General features: G+C 66.0%; 3 protein-coding genes across 5 annotated transcripts; 1 reads left to right on the top strand and 2 right to left on the bottom strand.

The window, feature by feature from the left end:
- Positions 1 to 1007: 1007 nt before the first annotated feature.
- On the top strand, positions 1008 to 5987 carry FSCN2 (fascin actin-bundling protein 2, retinal). Of its 2 annotated transcripts, XM_085077425.1 has the most exons (5): positions 1008 to 3709; positions 4984 to 5140; positions 5224 to 5345; positions 5412 to 5579; positions 5659 to 5987. In XM_085077425.1, the coding sequence occupies exons 1-5, from the start codon at positions 2887 to 2889 to the stop codon at positions 5862 to 5864; spliced, it is 1476 nt and encodes a 491-aa protein (XP_084933551.1). In that variant the 5' UTR covers positions 1008 to 2886; the 3' UTR covers positions 5865 to 5987. The 2 variants fall into 2 exon arrangements, with proteins under 2 accessions (XP_084933551.1, XP_084933550.1); XM_085077424.1 differs by having other exon boundaries at positions 5224 to 5579.
- A 303-nt stretch (positions 5988 to 6290) lies between these two features.
- On the bottom strand, positions 6291 to 14035 carry FAAP100 (FA core complex associated protein 100). 2 transcript variants are annotated; one of them, XM_085077421.1, is made up of 10 exons: positions 13922 to 14035; positions 13058 to 13231; positions 12267 to 12385; positions 11107 to 12062; positions 10393 to 10543; positions 8707 to 9461; positions 8301 to 8437; positions 7548 to 7664; positions 7061 to 7147; positions 6291 to 6973 (listed from the first exon to the last, which is right to left on the bottom strand). In XM_085077421.1, the coding sequence occupies exons 2-10, from the start codon at positions 13220 to 13222 to the stop codon at positions 6839 to 6841; spliced, it is 2622 nt and encodes an 873-aa protein (XP_084933547.1). In that variant the 5' UTR covers positions 13223 to 13231; positions 13922 to 14035; the 3' UTR covers positions 6291 to 6838. The 2 variants fall into 2 exon arrangements, with proteins under 2 accessions (XP_084933547.1, XP_084933546.1); XM_085077420.1 differs by lacking the exon at positions 13922 to 14035 and having other exon boundaries at positions 13058 to 13399.
- A 90-nt stretch (positions 14036 to 14125) lies between these two features.
- LOC146429411 (uncharacterized) lies at positions 14126 to 15779 on the bottom strand. The gene is made up of 3 exons (XM_085077427.1): positions 15222 to 15779; positions 14880 to 15009; positions 14126 to 14794 (listed from the first exon to the last, which is right to left on the bottom strand). The coding sequence occupies exons 1-3, from the start codon at positions 15646 to 15648 to the stop codon at positions 14593 to 14595; spliced, it is 759 nt and encodes a 252-aa protein (XP_084933553.1). The 5' UTR covers positions 15649 to 15779; the 3' UTR covers positions 14126 to 14592.
- Positions 15780 to 15808: the final 29 nt, after the last annotated feature.

The following is a 15808-nucleotide window of genomic DNA, read 5'->3' as shown; positions in this document are numbered from 1 at the left end:
TGTCAGTGCCAGGGGGCCTGGGTGGTCACACAGCACAGCCAGGTAGCCACGCCCCATGTCAGGTAGCCATGCACTGCGTCAGGTGCCACATATCATGTCATGTACCATGTCAGGTAGCCACATAGTATGTCAGGTAGCCACACGCTGTGCCAGAGGCCCAGCCACCATATCAGGCACCCATATACCATGCCAGGTAGCCACTTACCAAGTCAAATAGCCACACCCCATGTCAAGTAGTCATATGTCATGTCAGGTAGCCACACACTGTACCAGGTAGCTATGTCCCATGTTACACTGGTCATGTACCATGCCAAGTAGCCACCCCTCATGCCAGGTAGCCATGCACCATGGACAGGTAGCCACACGCTGTGCCAGAGGCCCATGCACCGGCCACCTATGCCAGCTCCCAGTGCCACCCAGGCCCATAGCAGTGGTGGCCACTGGCGTCGCCGTCCCCATGTCCCACGGGATTCCCACCCCTGCCCAGCTCTTTCCAGTAGCTCCCGGTGTCACCGGGATGGGTGACACGGGGCGTGTCGGGACACAGCGACAGCAGCGATTCGGGATGGCCTCGAGGGGCTGACGGGGGTCCTGGAGGGTCCAGGCACAGCTCGAGGGGGTCTCGTTTCCCCGCGCCAGCGCCGTGTCGGGACATGGAGCGTCCCGGGGGGTCTGGCTCGGGGGGGCTGCGCAGGTGACACCCGCATCCCGACGGTCCCCGGGGACATCCCGGCCGCAGACCCCGCCCGGCCGCAGACCCCGCCCGGCCGCAGCACCGGGGCCGCCCCGCGTGGGCCGCCCCCACCCGTGACTCAGGGCGGGCAGGGCCGGGCAGGGAGGGGCAGGGGCGGGAGGACGAGGAGGAGGAGGAAAAGGAGGAGGAAGAGGAGGAGGAGGAGGAGGAAGAGGAAGAAGGCACCACCTCCGCCCCGCCCCGCTGGCCGGTGTCCGTCCGTCCGTTCCCGCTGCCCGTGCGCAGGGGAGGAGTGATGGGGTGATGATGGAGGGGTCCCACCTCGCCGGTCCCCAGTACCTCACCCCGACCCCCCGAATCCCTTCCTTGACACCCCTGGGCTGCTGGGGCACGGTTGAGGTCCCCCCATCCCTCTGCCAGCCCCCTCCAGAGCTTGGGACCTCTGGGCAGCCCAATCCCCCCATCCCCCTCCCGGGATGGAAACCTGGAGAGGGTCCCACCAGCCAGCGCGCCGACACCACTCCTGACCCCCACCACGACCCCCACCCCAAAACTCTGCCTGACCCCTCATGGCGAGTGAGGCACAGCTGAGCCCCTCCCCTTTCCCCTCTGCAAGCCCCTCACCAGGGCTGTGGACTGGGGACCCTTCCGGGCAGCCCAGCACCCCCATTTTCCTCCTGGGAAGTATGCTGGATGGAAATCGGGGGGGGCACCCATCCGGAGGGGTCACCCGCCCCAGCCCCCTGCGATGCCCCGGCCGGAGGAGTTGTCACGACCGTGTCCGGTCTCAGCAGCCCTCAGTGGGGAGGCGTCTGGCTGTTCCCAGGCCGGGGGGACGCAGGGACGCTCTGTGGCTGTGGGGCAGTGCTCAGGCCCCCCCCCCGAAGGGAACCTGACCCTGCCGGGGGGGTCGGGGGGGCCGGGATGTATAAATGCCGCTCCTGGCTGCGCTGCCGAGCAGGTGCCGACGGGCACCCACCGAGAGCCACACGGCCACCCTGCCACCCACGGCCCCCCCGGACCCCCCAGGACCCTGACCCACTTATCCCCCCCGCGCGGAGGGCCGAAAGCCGACTCGGCTCCGTTTCGGGGGTCAGTTACAGCGGCCGGGCGGCCACGGCTCGGGTGTCGCAGCTCGGGGGGCCACGGCACCCCCCGGCGCGGGCAGCGCCAGCCCAGCATGAAAAAGTCATGAGCAACCAAAGCTGGGGCTGTTTGCGGGAACAATAACCGGGCACCGGGCTGACACCGGAGCCGGGGCCCGTGGGGACGGCTGCAGGAGGCAGCGCGGCATCGCCACGGCACGGCCAGACCCCGGCCCGGCGGATCGGGACACTTCGGCGGGGCCAGTTGGTGGCAGAGCCCGTCCCTGCCTGTCCCCGGGTGCCCGCGGTGGAGCGTGGCCGAGGCCGGGGGTCCCTCTGGCTGCGCCTACCCCAGCTGGGGGATCCCAGCAGGGCTGGGGGACGGTGCCTGACGGGTGGAGTGGGGACTGTGCCCTGCACCACTGTCCCCTCCTGTCCCCCATGCTCCCATCTCCTCCTGTCCCCGCCAAGGGGCCGGCCGGACCCTCATCGCTGTCATGAGTTCCAGGCGGTCTCAGCCCCCCACACCCCGGGGGTTGGCTCCGGGGGGGGATGGGGGTGTCCGTGACCCCGATCCACAGCTGCAGGAGGGATTTGGGGCCACAGGACAGATGGAGGCCAAGGGCCCCAAAGCAGGATAAAAGGTTTACACTAATCAAAATGCCTGGCTAATTGGAAAAGGCGCTTAGGGGCCGGCCGGGAGGCGGCGCGGCTGGAGGTGACCCGCTGCTGAATCAGAGGGGCCGGTAACCTTAACCCGCCGGGATCGGAACGGATACGCAGGCCCGGATCGGGTTCCCACCCAAGTTTTCCACCCGCGGCTCCGCCACAGCCGGACGGGGCCGCGGCGAGGGACGGTGGCGTGGCCGGGGGCTGCCGCGGTGCCCCCTCGCCCGGGTGCCCCCGGTGCCCATCGCAACCCGGCCGGTCTCTAATCCCACCTGCGGGTAATCAAACGGGTCGCAGCCCCCCGTCCCGCTCCGTGGGTCCGGAGCAGCGCAGGCGCCCCCGCCGCGGGCGCTCCGTCCGGCTTCGCCGCGACGCCCGGGCTCGGCAGCGCCGGGGAGCCCCCGCCGGCCCCCGGGGGCCGCCCCGCCTCGGCGGAAGATGCCAACGAATGGGATCCACCAGGTGCTGAAGATCCAGTTCGGGTTGATCAACTGCGAGAGCCGCTACCTGACGGCGGAGAGCTTCGGGTACAAGGTGAACGCCTCGGCGCCCAGCCTCAAGCGCAAGCAGATCTGGACGCTGGAGCAGGATGAAGCCGACAGCTCCATCGTCTTCCTCAAGAGCCACCTGGGCCGATACCTGGGCGCCGACAAGGACGGGAAGGTGCGCTGCGAGGCTGAGCAGCCGGGCCGGGACGAAGGCTTCAGCATCATCACGCAGTCGGACGGGCGCTGGGCGCTGCAGTCGGCCCCGCACCGGCGCTTCTTCGGGGGCCGCGAGGACCGGCTGTCCTGCTTCGCCCCCAGCGTGACGGAGGGCGAGCTCTGGACCGTGCACCTGGCCATGCACCCCCAGGCCAACCTGCTGAGCGTCAGCCGCCGCCGCTACGCCCACCTGAGCGCCCACGAGGACGAAATCGCCACCGACAGCAACCTGCCCTGGGGGGTGGACGCGCTCATCACCCTCTGCTTCCAGGACAAGAAGTACAGCCTGCGCACGGCCGACGAGCGCTACCTGCGCTGCGATGGTACCTTGGTGCCCGAGCCCGGCGCCGGCACCGGCTACACCCTCGAGTTCAAGGCCGGCAAGTTGGCGTTCAAAGACTGCGACGGGAAATACCTGGCGCCCACCGGACCCACCGGCACCCTCAAATCCGGCCGCAGCTCCAAGCCGGGCAAAGATGAACTCTTTGACCTGGAGGAGAGTCACCCCCAGGTGGTGTTCACTGCGGCCAACGGCAGATACGTCTCCATCCGCCAGGGTAAGAGCTCCCTGCACCCCCTGCCTGCTCCCTGACCATCCCGGGACCCCCAGGCACCCACAGCTCCACAGGAGCACCGCTGGGACCCCAGCCCGGGGGAAGAGCCCCCACTAACAACCCCACAGTGCTGTCCCTGCCCAGGGGGCCCTATGACCACATCCTGGAGAGATGGGGGACCCTAGCCTGGCTGCTGGAGAGGGACATGGGGGGTGCAGTCTGCCTGGAGTGGGGGTCTGAGGTCAGTGAGGATCGAGTGGAAGAGGGAAAGGCACTGGGGAAAATGCGTGGGTGTGTGTGTACACAGGTGTGTGCATGTGCAGGGCTCTGTCGGCGTGCACAGGGCTGTGTGTGTGGGCACACGTGTGTGCACGTGCAGGGCTGTGGGTGTGCACAGGTGTGTACGTGTACACACACACATACACACACAGGTGTGCTATGTGGCACCCACAGGTTCACACGTTTGCCTCTGCACACCACACGCGATGCCATGTGTGCACACACGTGTGTAGAGCCACTGCGTGTGACCACAGGTGAGCAGAGCCGCTTGGGACCTCCATGGGCTCTTTGAGTCCTAAGGGACCCCACTCGCCCCCAGGTGCCCCTCGGGGACGGTGCCACCCCCGTGCCAAGCGGCTTAGTGCCGGGTGACGGGGGGGACCAGCTATAAATAGAGGTTTGTGACCAGATGGACATGGCGGTGACAAGCTGATTAACCAGCCCAATTAGCACAATTGTTCGCAGGAGGATTTGGGGGGGAGGGGGAGGGTGACCATGGGGCGATGGTGGTGATGGTTGGGGTGGGACAATGGCTGGGGATAGGATTGGTCCTGATGACCTGAGCAGGATTACTGCCAATGGGCAGAGCGGGATCAGTGACCATGGATAGAGTGAGATTGGTGACAATAGCCAGAGTGGAACCAATACCCATAGCTGGAATAGGATGGGAGCCAATGGCTGGAATGGGACAGTGTCAGTGGCTGGAGTAGGATCAGTGCCTGTGGCTGGACTGGGATTGGTCACAATGGCCAGAGTGGGGTCAGTGATGATGACTGGAGTTGGACCAGTGCCAATGACTGGAGTGGGACTGGTGACAATGGCCAGTGGGATCAGTGACCATGGACAGACTGGGACTGGTGCCAAAGGCCAGGGCAGGACCAGTGCTGGCAGAGCGGGACCAGTGCTAATGGCCGGAGCAGGATTGGTGCTGATGGCTGGAGTGTGACCAGTGCCCATGTCCAGAGCAGGACTGGCATCAACATCCTCTGTCCCCCTAGGTGTGAATGTCTCAGCAAACCAGGACGAAGAGCTGAACCACGAGACCTTCCAGCTGCAGATCGACCGTGACACCAACAAGTGCAGCCTCCACACCAACACTGGCAGCTACTGGACCCTGGTGGCCCATGGGGGCATCCAGGCTGTGGCCACAGAAATGTGAGTGGGGCTGCAGTGTGGGGTGGGGAGATGGTTTCGGGGGATAAAGGCACCCCCAACTTATGCTGTCCTTCTGTCACCAGCGCTGCCAACACCATGTTTGACATCGAGTGGCGTGGGCGGCGCGTGGCCCTGCGTGCCAGCAATGGCCGCTACGTCTGCACCAAGAGGAACGGGCAGCTGGCGGCTGTCAGCGACACCGTGGGTAAGTGCTGGTGGGGATGGGGGGAACGGGGGGTCCCCGGGGTGCTGAGGCACGGCTGCTGTGCAGGGGAGGACGAGGAGTTCACTCTGAAGCTGATCAACCGCCCGATGCTGGTGCTGCGAGGGGAGCACGGCTTCGTCTGCTACCACCGGGGCTCCAACCTGCTCGACTCCAACCGCTCTGTCTACGACGTCTTCCACATCAGCTTCAGCGACGGCGCCTACCAGATCCGAGGTGGGTGGGGGGCTAGGAGGTTGGGCGGCACTGGGGGTCCATCCGGCCGGCACTGACAGCTCCCTGGGACTCCCCGCAGGCCAGGGGGGCAAGTACTGGTACGTGGCGAGCAGCGGGTCAGTGTGCAGTGATGGGGACCTCTCCGAGGATTTCTTCTTCGAGTTCCGGGAGCGGGGCCGCGTGGCCATCAAAGGGAAGAATGGGCGGTACCTGCGCGGGGACCAGGCGGGGACTCTGCGTGCCGACAGCGAGTCCGTGCTGCGGGCCACGCTCTGGGAGTACTGAGCCACCCCCGCCCACGGACACCAGCCTGTCCCTGGCAGAGCGGGGTGGTGGCAGCGGCGGCACTGTCCATGGCAGCTGTGCCCCCCCGCCGTGACTCATGGCATTAAAGTCACCTGGATCACACTGGGGCAGCACCGCGTCCTTCTTCCCATTGGGATCCAGCCCTGTTTCCCTCCCAGGAGAGCTCAGACCCCATGGAAAGGGCTGATCCAGGCGGCAGTGGGATGCAGAGACACCCAAGGGTGCCACATGGTATGAGAGGTGGACAGCAAAGCAAAGCCACTGCAGGCAGGACCCTGAGGGGGTTGGGGAGCCCACAGCCCCTCTGCCAGGCTGAGGGAGCAGGGGGGTGGTGGTGGCAGCCTTCCACCCTGGGAGCTGCCAGGACCCTCCGGGAAGATGGAAAGGAACAGAGCCAGGCACGGGTGAGCAACAGGATCGTTTTCATGGCAGACGACAGAGTTACAGACAGTGGAGAGGTGCAGGCAGGGCCGGGGCCGGACCACGGCCGCACCAGCACGGAGATACGAGATCATTTATAGAAACAACGGGGGAGCAGAGACCCCCCTCCCCTGCCCAGCAGAAAACGGGGCTCCCCCGGGCACAGCACCCTGTTTGTCCTGATCCTGAAGGCGGCTCGGGGGGCTCAGCCCGCGGCCGGCCCGACTTGGCACGGCCACTACACTACCACGGATCCACAAGACAGCGCGGCCCCGGAGGGCTGCCCCGGCCTGGCCGGGCTGGGGGGCGGTGGGGCAGGGCTGGGCCAGCCCAGGAGCTCCCGCTCCGCCACCGGAGCCCCGAGACCCCCCGGTGCTGCCGACAACACGACCACGAAACACGCACAGACACACCCCCCGCCCGGACCGCCGCCGGCCCCGCTCCTGCTCCGGTGGGGTGGGGTGGGGTGGGGGGCTCTCCCGTGGGCCCCCGCCCCGGCCGGCGGGGTTTGGGGCGGGCTGGCCGCCCCCTGCTCACAGCAGGACCAGGCTGGGGTTCCGCAGCTGACGGTAGATGTTCAGGAGCTTCTCGGCCGTGGCAGAGCCTTCAGCCCCCTCCTCACCCAAGGGTGGTTGGTCCCGGAGGGTCTGCGCCTCCTTCAGCAGCATCTGGGGAGGGGGATGTGGGGTGAGGGATGGGGTGGTGGTGGGAGTCCCACAGCGTGCTCCCCATGGGGAGGGGATCAGGGGGCTCACCTCGTGGTTTGCCTGGATCTGACGCAGGTACTGCATGCGGAGGTCGGGGGGTCCTGAGCCCTGCGCCGCCTGCTCCAGCACCAGCGCCTGTGGGAGGGAGGGAGGGAGGGTGCTGGGGCAGCTGGCAGCAGCCCACAAATTCTGGGAGCCTCAACCTCATAAACCCCAATTTCAGGGAGTCTGAGCTCTGAGGAGTCCCAGCAGCAGGGAGCCTCAATCTCAGGGCAGCCCAAGCCCCAAACCTGGGGGCCCTAGATCTGGGGACCCCCAGCCCCAATGGTGCTGGTGCCCCACCTGGCACCGCCTGCTCTCCCCAGCCCTGGCACTGAGGAAACCCTGGGAATGCTGCCATCCCCACATGCCATGCTGGGCTGGTCTGTCACACCATGGTGCCACAGAACCCCACCCCACTGCACCCCAGGCTCCATTCCAGGGGTTTTGGGGTCACTTGGGGTCCCCCCTGCCCCCAGGGGATGCCTGGGTGTACCTGTATGCGCCGGATGACGGCATGGTGTGTCCTGCACATATGGGCCAGGGATGGGCTCTCCATCAGGATCTCCACAGCCTGGATGGGACCCGCTGGGCTCAGGTCGTTCATGGCCACCTGGACAGTGAGAGCAGTGTCACTGCCACTCTAGCCAGGCAGCTGGGGACCAGGACCCCTCCCCATGGGCACCAGGCTCCCCAGAAGGCTCCACACCCCCCAAACCCTCCCGGCCCCTCCCAGGGTCAGTTGCCTCCAGCCCAGTGCAACCAGGTGAAGCCCTGGCAGGATTGAACCTGGTAGAATTAACACTGTCACTCATCACTTCAGGGACATCTGAGCTCTCAGGTGCAAATCCACCTGTGTCAGGTACCTGGGGGCCCCTCAGGTGGGGTCAGGCAGGAGGGCTGGGCAGCAATCCCTGTTTTCCCTGTGTCTTTAGAGGGGAATTTTGCATGGGGTGGATTTACAACGCAAATCCAAGTGTGTTTTCCCTTTGTTTTCCAGAGATATGGGAATATCTGGAGAGGGAGGGAAATGACCATAGCCTTTGGGAAGCCCAGGGTTGGGAGAATGGACTGGGAATGCTGCCTGTCCAGCCTTACACTTGAACCCCAGCCCCACAGAAGGGGGTCAGGATGGTGTGGCCGTGCATCCACTTGTCTCCCTGGCTCCAGGAAGGAGCTGACTTTGTGGGACAGGGAGCTTCCTTGCAGGCTAACCCATTCCTTGGTTCAGGGCTAACTCATTCCTTGCCTCTCGGACGAGCAGCTGGACATGGCCACCATCGGGCGCTGTGCCACACGCCGATGCCACCTCCGCGCCGCTCAGTTCCACAGCCCCAGGGTTCTCAGCCAGCAGCCAGCGCAGGGTGGCACAGCAAAGTGGGACATCTGGGGACCAAAGCACAGAGCAGAGATGTGACACCACTGATAGTGTGTGCCCGAGGCAGCCCCTGAAGGGGTGACACAGGCTGGACCCCTCCCTGCTGGGACATGCTGAACTCAGTCATGTCACTGCCACACGTGTACCAGCGCTGTGGTGGGGACAGTGGTGGGGATCCCCTCGCCCACGGGAGGGGCTGTGACAATGCCACCCTGCTGGCACCCCTGCCCAAGGAGACTCCTTGGTGCTGCTGGGATGCTCCTCTCCAGTGACCCACCTGTTTCCGAGGTTTTGAGGGCGTTTTTCAGCAGCTCCGAGGACACCCGGATGGATGCTGCCGAGGGGGGCAGGTTCTCCTCTCCCGGGGCTTTCCCCTCCTCGGGTTCAGTCTGTTCCTGGGACACTTTGAGGAAGGTCTCCACAGGGTCTGAGGGGGCAGGGGGGGCATCAGGCCCGGGGGGGCTGCTCCCGAAACGGAGGCACTGGAGCATGTCAATGGTGCATTGGCTCAGGGGCAGGCAGATCCCCTCTCTGTCTGGGGACAGCAAGGGCGAGTCGTCGGGCAGGAAGTCATCCAGGTCCTCAGAGGAGTCGGAGCCGCTGCCCAAAATATCCCGTAAACTGTAGTAGAGGGCACAGGAGATGGTCAGAGGCAGGTCCAGCTTGGTGTCCGCAGTGGGGCCGAGGGGCAGCGTCAGCTCCCGCTTGTTCCCAGGGAGCAGCTGGTCGATGGGGAAGGTGAAGGTGGTGGCCGAATCCACGGATTCCTCCTCTAAGGCACAGGGGCTGGTCAGGAGCTGGACACAGAGGGTCCAGCCCTCCTCCAGGCTGTACTCGCTGCAGTTTTCCAGCAAGCAGGAGATGGTGACGGTGTCCTGGAGCAGCAGGCAGCTCCAGTTGGCAGTGACAGTGCAGGCGATGGGCTTGTGGCCCTCGTGGCTGGAGAGCAGCGCCGCGCTCACGTTCATCACCTGGTTCAGGCTGGCCAGGGCTCGGTTCCTCTGGTCCACGGCCTTCTTCAGGAAGGACACTCTGCAAGGACAATGTGACAGGGATGAAACAGCAGGAGGAACGCTGCGATGGTGCTGTGCTGCCGAGCTGAGCCACGCCTGGCATGATCCCACCACAGAAAACGCTCAGCTTCTCTGCCATGGCAGCCACAGATCCATGTCCCCATCAGAGCTGACCCTGTGGAGTGGTCTGGAAAGCCAGACCCTGGGAATCCCCCTGTGGATGGAGGGGGGCTCGCCCACACCCCCTCCCCACGCACAGCCAGCCATGGAGGATGGAGGCGTGCGCCTGCCCTGCCTGTTACTGCTGGCTTGGCACGCGTGGCAGGCGCCTGGCACCCTGCCTGTGCCACCTTCTGCTGCCATGGCTGCCGCTGCCAGCCCGCCCACAGCGCTGGGGGTGGCTGTGCCATGGGAGGGGGCTGCCCTGAAACACTGGTTTTATATTATCGAGGTTGGGGGGGCTTCCCAGCCAGGAAAGGTAAATGTTGGAGCAGTTTTCCAAGAGAAAAGCTCGAGGAGAGCTGGGGGTGTTCAGCCTGGAGGAAAGAAAGCTCCAGGGAGACATTAGAGCCCCTTCTAGTGCCAGAAGGGGCTCCAAGGGAGCTTGAGAGGTACTTTGGACAAGGGCCTGGAGTCAAGGATAAAGAGGAATGGCTTCCCGCTGCCAGAGGGCAAGGTTAGATGGGATATTGGGAAGAAATTCTTCCCTGTGAGGGTGGGGAGGCCCTGGCACAGGTTGCCTAGAGAAGCTGTGGCTGCCCCATCCCAGAAGTGTCCAAGGCCACGATGGACAGGGCTTGGAGCAACCTGGGATACTGGAAAGCATCCCTGCCCATGGCAGGGGGTGGAATGGGATGAGCTGCAAGGTCTCCCTTACCCAAACCATTCTGTGATTCCATAATTAATTACTGACAAAGACTGCACAACCCCCAGCTCGGTGCCACCTTTACCTCTCCGAGGTGTCCCCTATTCCTGACAGCAGCTCCTTGATCCTCCGGCCGATCTCAGCAGGGGTCAGCTCCACGTCCGGCTCCTCGGGACTGCACAGGCCACAGGACACGAGGCGACCCTTGGCTGACAGTGCCAACAGCTCTGACTCCCCTGTGGGCACAGAGAGGGTGGGTCAGGGGCTAGGAAGGGAGCAAGGGCTTCCTGGATGGCTGAGTGGGGGGACAGGGAGCAGGATGGCACTGCCTCCCCAAGGCAGTGGCATATGATGGAGACAGACATGGATCACCACAGCACACCCAGCTCACATGCAGCCGCCCAGAAGGGACACTGCCCTGTCCCTGCCACTCCCCAGCCAAGGCCAGCGGCACCCAGCTGCTACACAGGAGCCCTGCTGGTGGCACACGCAGCTCCAGGGAAGCCAGTCTACAGGCACACTGAACACCCCCTTTTTGGAGGGAGCCTCATCCCAGCTGCCCCGGGGCTGTCTCCAGCTGCCCCATACAGGAAGCCCATGGGAACCTGTGAGGGCTGGCTGCCTCCTGCAGTGGCGAGCAAAGGGACTGGGAATGGGCAGGGAAGAGCAGGAATCACGGTGGACAGGAATGACTTAGAAAACCCAGAAGAGCCTACAAAGATGAAGGATGGAGCCCACCCGGCCCACATGGAGCTGCAGAGGGAGGAGAGGTGAGATCCCACCCCACTGCCGCCAGTACCTTCTGAGGCCCGAGAGGACAAGGAAAGAGCCACGACACTACAGATACTCAGGCTGGCTGGGGACAGCACGGGGGGCAGCACGCCGGTGCCGTTCTCTGTGTCCTCGGGGTCTGAGGAGTCGCCCACCCAGTCCAGGTCAACAGCAGAGATGTCCGAGTGGGTGCTGTAGTACATGCGGGAGCCGCTGCCGCAGGCCGCGCACAGGATGGGCCCCCGCAGGTAATATTCCCTGAGCTCCGGCACCGTGGCCTCCTCCCGCTGATCTGCCTTCATGGCCACCATCTTCCCGTAGTGGCCCACGGCCACCACGCAGTCACAGCCGGGCTCGCCCGCGGGCGGCTCGTCGTCGGCGTCGTCGTCGGCCGCGCGCCGCTCCGTGCGCAGCGCCCCGATGAACACGATGGGCTCCTCCAGGTGGTGCAGGATCTTCACGGGTGGGGATGGGTTGGACACATCGCGGCAGCCGTCGGCGGCGGGCGAGGAGCTGAGGGCTTTGAGGGGCACGGAGCAGAGCTGCCCGTCTGGGAAGCCACAGAGGATCATGGGTGACTCCAGCATGGCCACGTCGATGCCGAAGAGGAGGCTGAAGAGGGGTTCCTCCAGCACGAAGCCCCCCGAGCACCACAGCCCCTGGGCGCCGGGCGCGGCTGCGCAGCACAGGACGGGCAGGAAGCAGGAGGGTGGTGCGTCCCCTGTGTCCCCTGGAGGGGTCCCGGGGCAGAATTCGACCTGGCTGACCTGCCGGTACGGGGGCCCGTCCTGCTCCGGGCGCGGCAGCTCGTGCAGCCGCATCCACCACTTGCCCTCGTCCTGGGCCAGCGTGATGACGAAGGTGCTGAGCAGGGTGAACATGCTCAGGCTGGCGTCGGGGAAGATGCAGGCATCTGCTTCCACCGGGAAGACGCCGGTAGGGCCGTTGCTTTCTTGGCCGTCGCTGTCCGTCTGCTCCATTAACCTTTGGGAAAACAGGGAAGAGTTCTGAGCCAAGCGGCAGGGAGAAGCCAGCGTGTCCCTTGGCCGCCTCTTTGCCTGGCCCTGGGAAACAAGCTCCTGCAGGAGAGCTTTTAGCACCGGGTGAGATGGATCCAGAGCCTCATGCTTCCCGTGGTGGGAAGGGCAGCCCCGGGAGCCCAGCGACAAGGGGTCACCTCAGGCTCACCTGCTCTGCTGCTCCAGGGACACGCAGTAGATTCCACTGTGGGCGCACAGGATGTAGAGCTGCCGGGGCTGGGGCAGCAGCTCCACGTGCCACACCTGGTCAGGGCAGCGGAACACAGCCTGGGAGTGGGGACAGAACCAAATGTCACCTCCCACGGCACCCGGAGGGGTGGCAGGGACAAGGCGGCTCCCCGCAGGGGGGATCCAAAGCGATTTGTAGGGATAAAGGGATCCCTGGGCAGCACCCAGCTGGGTGTTCCTGGGCAGGGGGTGGGAGAGGGGCTGTGGCAGCCTGTTCTTCCCGCTCCCTGAGGGGAAGGAAAACAGGGAGCAGGGTACGTGCTCTACTTTGCCGAGCGGGAGCGCAGTGTGGGAGGCAGAGCCCGCTCTTACAGCGGTGCATTTCTTAGAAATGGTAATCAGAACAAATTAACAAAGGCAGCAGCGTGTCAGTCAGGGCGCTGTGACAGCGGCGACAGCGACCAGGCCCGGGGGGAGATGGGAGAGAAGCCCCTGTGCTGGGGGGAACGAGCCTGTGGAGTTTGATCCAATGTGTGCCCCGCAGGACTGGGAGAGGGGCCAGCTGGCAGCACCCCTGAACCCCAAAGGGACAGGCAAGGGGTGCTGCTTGTGGGGTTTGTTTGTTGGATCCTCTTGGATAGGGTATAGGTATCCCCAACCCAGGGATAGGGAGTGGGGACACAACTGGGGGGTGTCCCCACTGTGTAACAGGACACTGTCCCCAAGGGATGGGGGATACAGGGTGAGCCCCCACCCCGCCAAGCCCCTCACCTTGAGCACTTTGCCCTCCTGGTCGTACACGTAGACAAACTCGGTGCCGTTGGAGAGGTAGATCTCATTCTCATGGCACAGCACCCGCGGCTTGCCCGCCACCAGCCCCCCCACCGGGCAGCAGAATCCGGCCAGGTAATCCACCCTGTGTCCCACCTGTGCCATGGTGCCGGCCTGGGGACGTGCACAGGGGGGACACCGAGGGTGTGAGGGGGTTGAGCCCGGACCCCTCAGCTGGTGGCAGTGCGTGGTGACACAGCCCTGCACACCCCCACGCCCCTGTCAGAGCCCCACAGCACGTCTGGACCCTCAGCCCCCCACTCCTGAGCCTCGCAGCCCCCCACACTGCAGCCCTAGAGCCCAGACCCCCCCAGGTCCAGCCCCACAGCGAGCCCCTTCCCAAGCATCAACCTCAGCCCCCCCATTCCCACCTCCACAGCCCCCAGACCCCCCCCACATCACGGTCCTAGTACTCTAGACTCCCCAGACCCACCCCGGAGCCCCCCACATCACAGGCCCCGTACCGCAGCTCCTGTCCCACAGCCCCTCCATCCCTGACTGAGACCCCCAGAGCCCCCCAAGCGCAGCCCCAGCAACAGCTTCTCCCCAAGCGTCGACCTCAGCCCCTCCACTCCCCATCCCACCCTCAGAGCCCCCCACCCCACAGTCCTTGCACCCCAGCCCCCCAGCACTGCCCCACAGTCCCCCACACCCCTGACTGAGACCCCCACACCCCCTTCAACTCCATCCCCACCGGCAGCCCCACCCTAGCACCCCCCGCCCAGCCCACAGCCCCCCGCCCACCCCCCCGCCCCTCGCCCCCCATCCCGCCCCCCAGATCCCTCCCGGAGGGGCCGCGGGTACCGGGCGGGGGGCGCGGGCGGCTCCGCTTTACGGCTGCGCGGCGGCCGCCGCAATGGGCGGGGGGGAGTTTACGACAGGCCGTAAAGCGGCGGTGGGCGGGGGGCTCTCCCGGCTGTCGGTACCGGGAGTGAGGAACCCCCGCCCCATCAGTGACCCCCTCCCCGCCCCATCCCGGCTCGCGGGGAGAAAGGAGCGAGGCAGTGCTGCCGGCGGCGGCTTTATTGATAGAGAGAGGGGCCGGCTGGGACGGCCGGGCGGGGCAGAGAACCCCTGAGGTGCCCCTGACCCGCGGGATGGACACCTGCCCCCAATAAAGTCCTGCTGAGTCCCCCCGGTGATGACCCCGAGACCCCCAGCCTGGGACCCTCCCCCAAGTGATGTTCCTACGCCCCCCAGCCTGTCTGAGCTCCCCAAGTGATGTCTCTGCCCCCGTCTTTCTAAGACCCGCTAAATGATGCCTCTGATGCTCCCAATGTGAGCCCCCCGAGTGATGCCCCTGTCCCCCGGCCTGGCTGAGCCCCCCGAGTGATGCCCCTGTCCCCCGGCCTGGCTGAGCCCCCCGAGTGATGTCCCTGTCCCCCGGCCTGGCTGAGCCCCCCGAGTGATGTCCCTGTCCCCCGGCCTGGCTGAGCCCGCCGCCATCGCCCTGCCCGGTGCCGGGCGCGGGTCGCTCATTGCGGGATCCCGGGGGCCCTGCGGGGGCTCTGGAGCACTCCTCCCCGGCGCAGGGGGGCTGCAGCCCCCCGGGCCCGGCTCAGCTGCTCCACGGAGGCTTCGAGGTGGGCGAAGCGCTCCGAGAGCCGGGCCAGCTGCTCCTTCAGGCCGCGGAAATCCCGGTACAGCTCGTCCAGGGCCCCTGACAGCGCCGGGATCCTGCGGGTGCAGCGGTGTGAGGGCACGGACCCCCGGTTCCCGCCCAGGACCCTCCAAATCTCCCCCGAGACCCCCGGCCGCTCACCTGCCATAGTCGGGCAGCACGGTCTGGTGGTCCGACAGCAGTAGGTTCCGGAGCTGGGATGTGATGGCGAATTTCCAGTTGTCCAGGACCAGCGTCAGGTTGGCACAGCCCCTCGCCGAGGGTCTCTGGGCTGAAGAGGCTGAGGTGGGACCACGAGCAGCCCCCAGGAGCAGCCCCTCACCCAGCCCCTCACCTGGGACCCTTCCAGCCCTGGACAGGACCCCCCGGTACCCCTCTGGCCCCACAGCCAGGGCAGCTGCCTGGTCAGGCCCTTCCCTGTGCCCACAGCCCGGTGGGATGGGGGTTCCGAGTGGGAAGGGGGTCCCGAAGGGTGGGAATTACCATCTGCTCCATCGTCCCACGCCGCTGGCCGCCGGCCTGGCTTGGCTGCACAGCCCAGAGCTGCGAGGAGCAGAAGGGGGAGCAGCCGGGCCATGGTGGGGCTGTGTCCCCGTGTCCCCAGGGGTGTCGTGTTCCCCATGACCCAGCTGGGCACGTGCCACCTCCCCGCTCCCGCTCCCGCGGCCGCTCGCCGGGCTGTGCTCCCCGGCTCTGGCTGCGGCGGCTCCTGCTCCCCCTGCTCCAGCCTGGGGCTGGCACCGGGCCCGGCCGCACGCGGCTCCGGGGCTGATTGCAAACAGACCGCGGACACGAGCCCGGACACACAGTCCCGGCGGGAATGCGGAGGGGTAATGGAGTGCAGGTGGCATGGCACTGGGGAGCAGGGTCCCCCAGTTCCTGCTGGGAATGCAGAGCATCCCAGCCCCATCGCGGGTGACAGCGTTGGGACACAGGGTCCCCCAGATTCCACTGGGGACACAGAGCATCCTAGCCCCCTCCCAGCCCAGGTGAGGGAGCACAAGAGGCACGGCGCTGGGATGCAGCATTCCCCCGTTCCTGCTGGGAATGTGGAGCACCCCGGGACAGGT

This window comes from Lichenostomus cassidix, chromosome 18, assembly GCF_008360975.1.
Source record: "Lichenostomus cassidix isolate B80296 chromosome 18, HeHo_3.0, whole genome shotgun sequence".
In the NCBI taxonomy this organism is placed as follows: domain Eukaryota; kingdom Metazoa; phylum Chordata; class Aves; order Passeriformes; family Meliphagidae; genus Lichenostomus; species Lichenostomus cassidix.
Note: the sequence above shows the minus strand (reverse complement) of the source record. Positions and strands in the feature narration are given on the sequence as shown.

Excerpts from the sequence above, each read along its gene's own strand:
- FSCN2 (XM_085077424.1), top strand. The coding sequence starts at position 2,887 with ATGCCAACGAATGGGATCCACCAGGTGCTGAAGATCCAGTTCGGGTTG. Across the intron at positions 3,710-4,983 it reads ATACGTCTCCATCCGCCAGG|GTGTGAATGTCTCAGCAAAC; the intron begins GTAAGAGCTCCC and ends CTGTCCCCCTAG. Across the intron at positions 5,141-5,223 it reads CAGGCTGTGGCCACAGAAAT|CGCTGCCAACACCATGTTTG; the intron begins GTGAGTGGGGCT and ends TTCTGTCACCAG.
- LOC146429411 (XM_085077427.1), bottom strand. The coding sequence starts at position 15,648 with ATGGGGCTGGGATGCTCTGCATTCCCAGCAGGAACTGGGGGACCCTGC. Across the intron at positions 15,010-15,221 it reads GTGGGACGATGGAGCAGATG|CCCAGAGACCCTCGGCGAGG; the intron begins GTAATTCCCACC and ends CAGCCTCTTCAG. Across the intron at positions 14,795-14,879 it reads GTGCTGCCCGACTATGGCAG|GATCCCGGCGCTGTCAGGGG; the intron begins GTGAGCGGCCGG and ends CTGCACCCGCAG.
- FAAP100 (XM_085077421.1), bottom strand. The coding sequence starts at position 13,222 with ATGGCACAGGTGGGACACAGGGTGGATTACCTGGCCGGATTCTGCTGC. Across the intron at positions 9,462-10,392 it reads ATAGGGGACACCTCGGAGAG|AGTGTCCTTCCTGAAGAAGG; the intron begins GTAAAGGTGGCA and ends TTGTCCTTGCAG. Across the intron at positions 6,974-7,060 it reads AGATCCAGGCAAACCACGAG|ATGCTGCTGAAGGAGGCGCA; the intron begins GTGAGCCCCCTG and ends CCCCCTCCCCAG.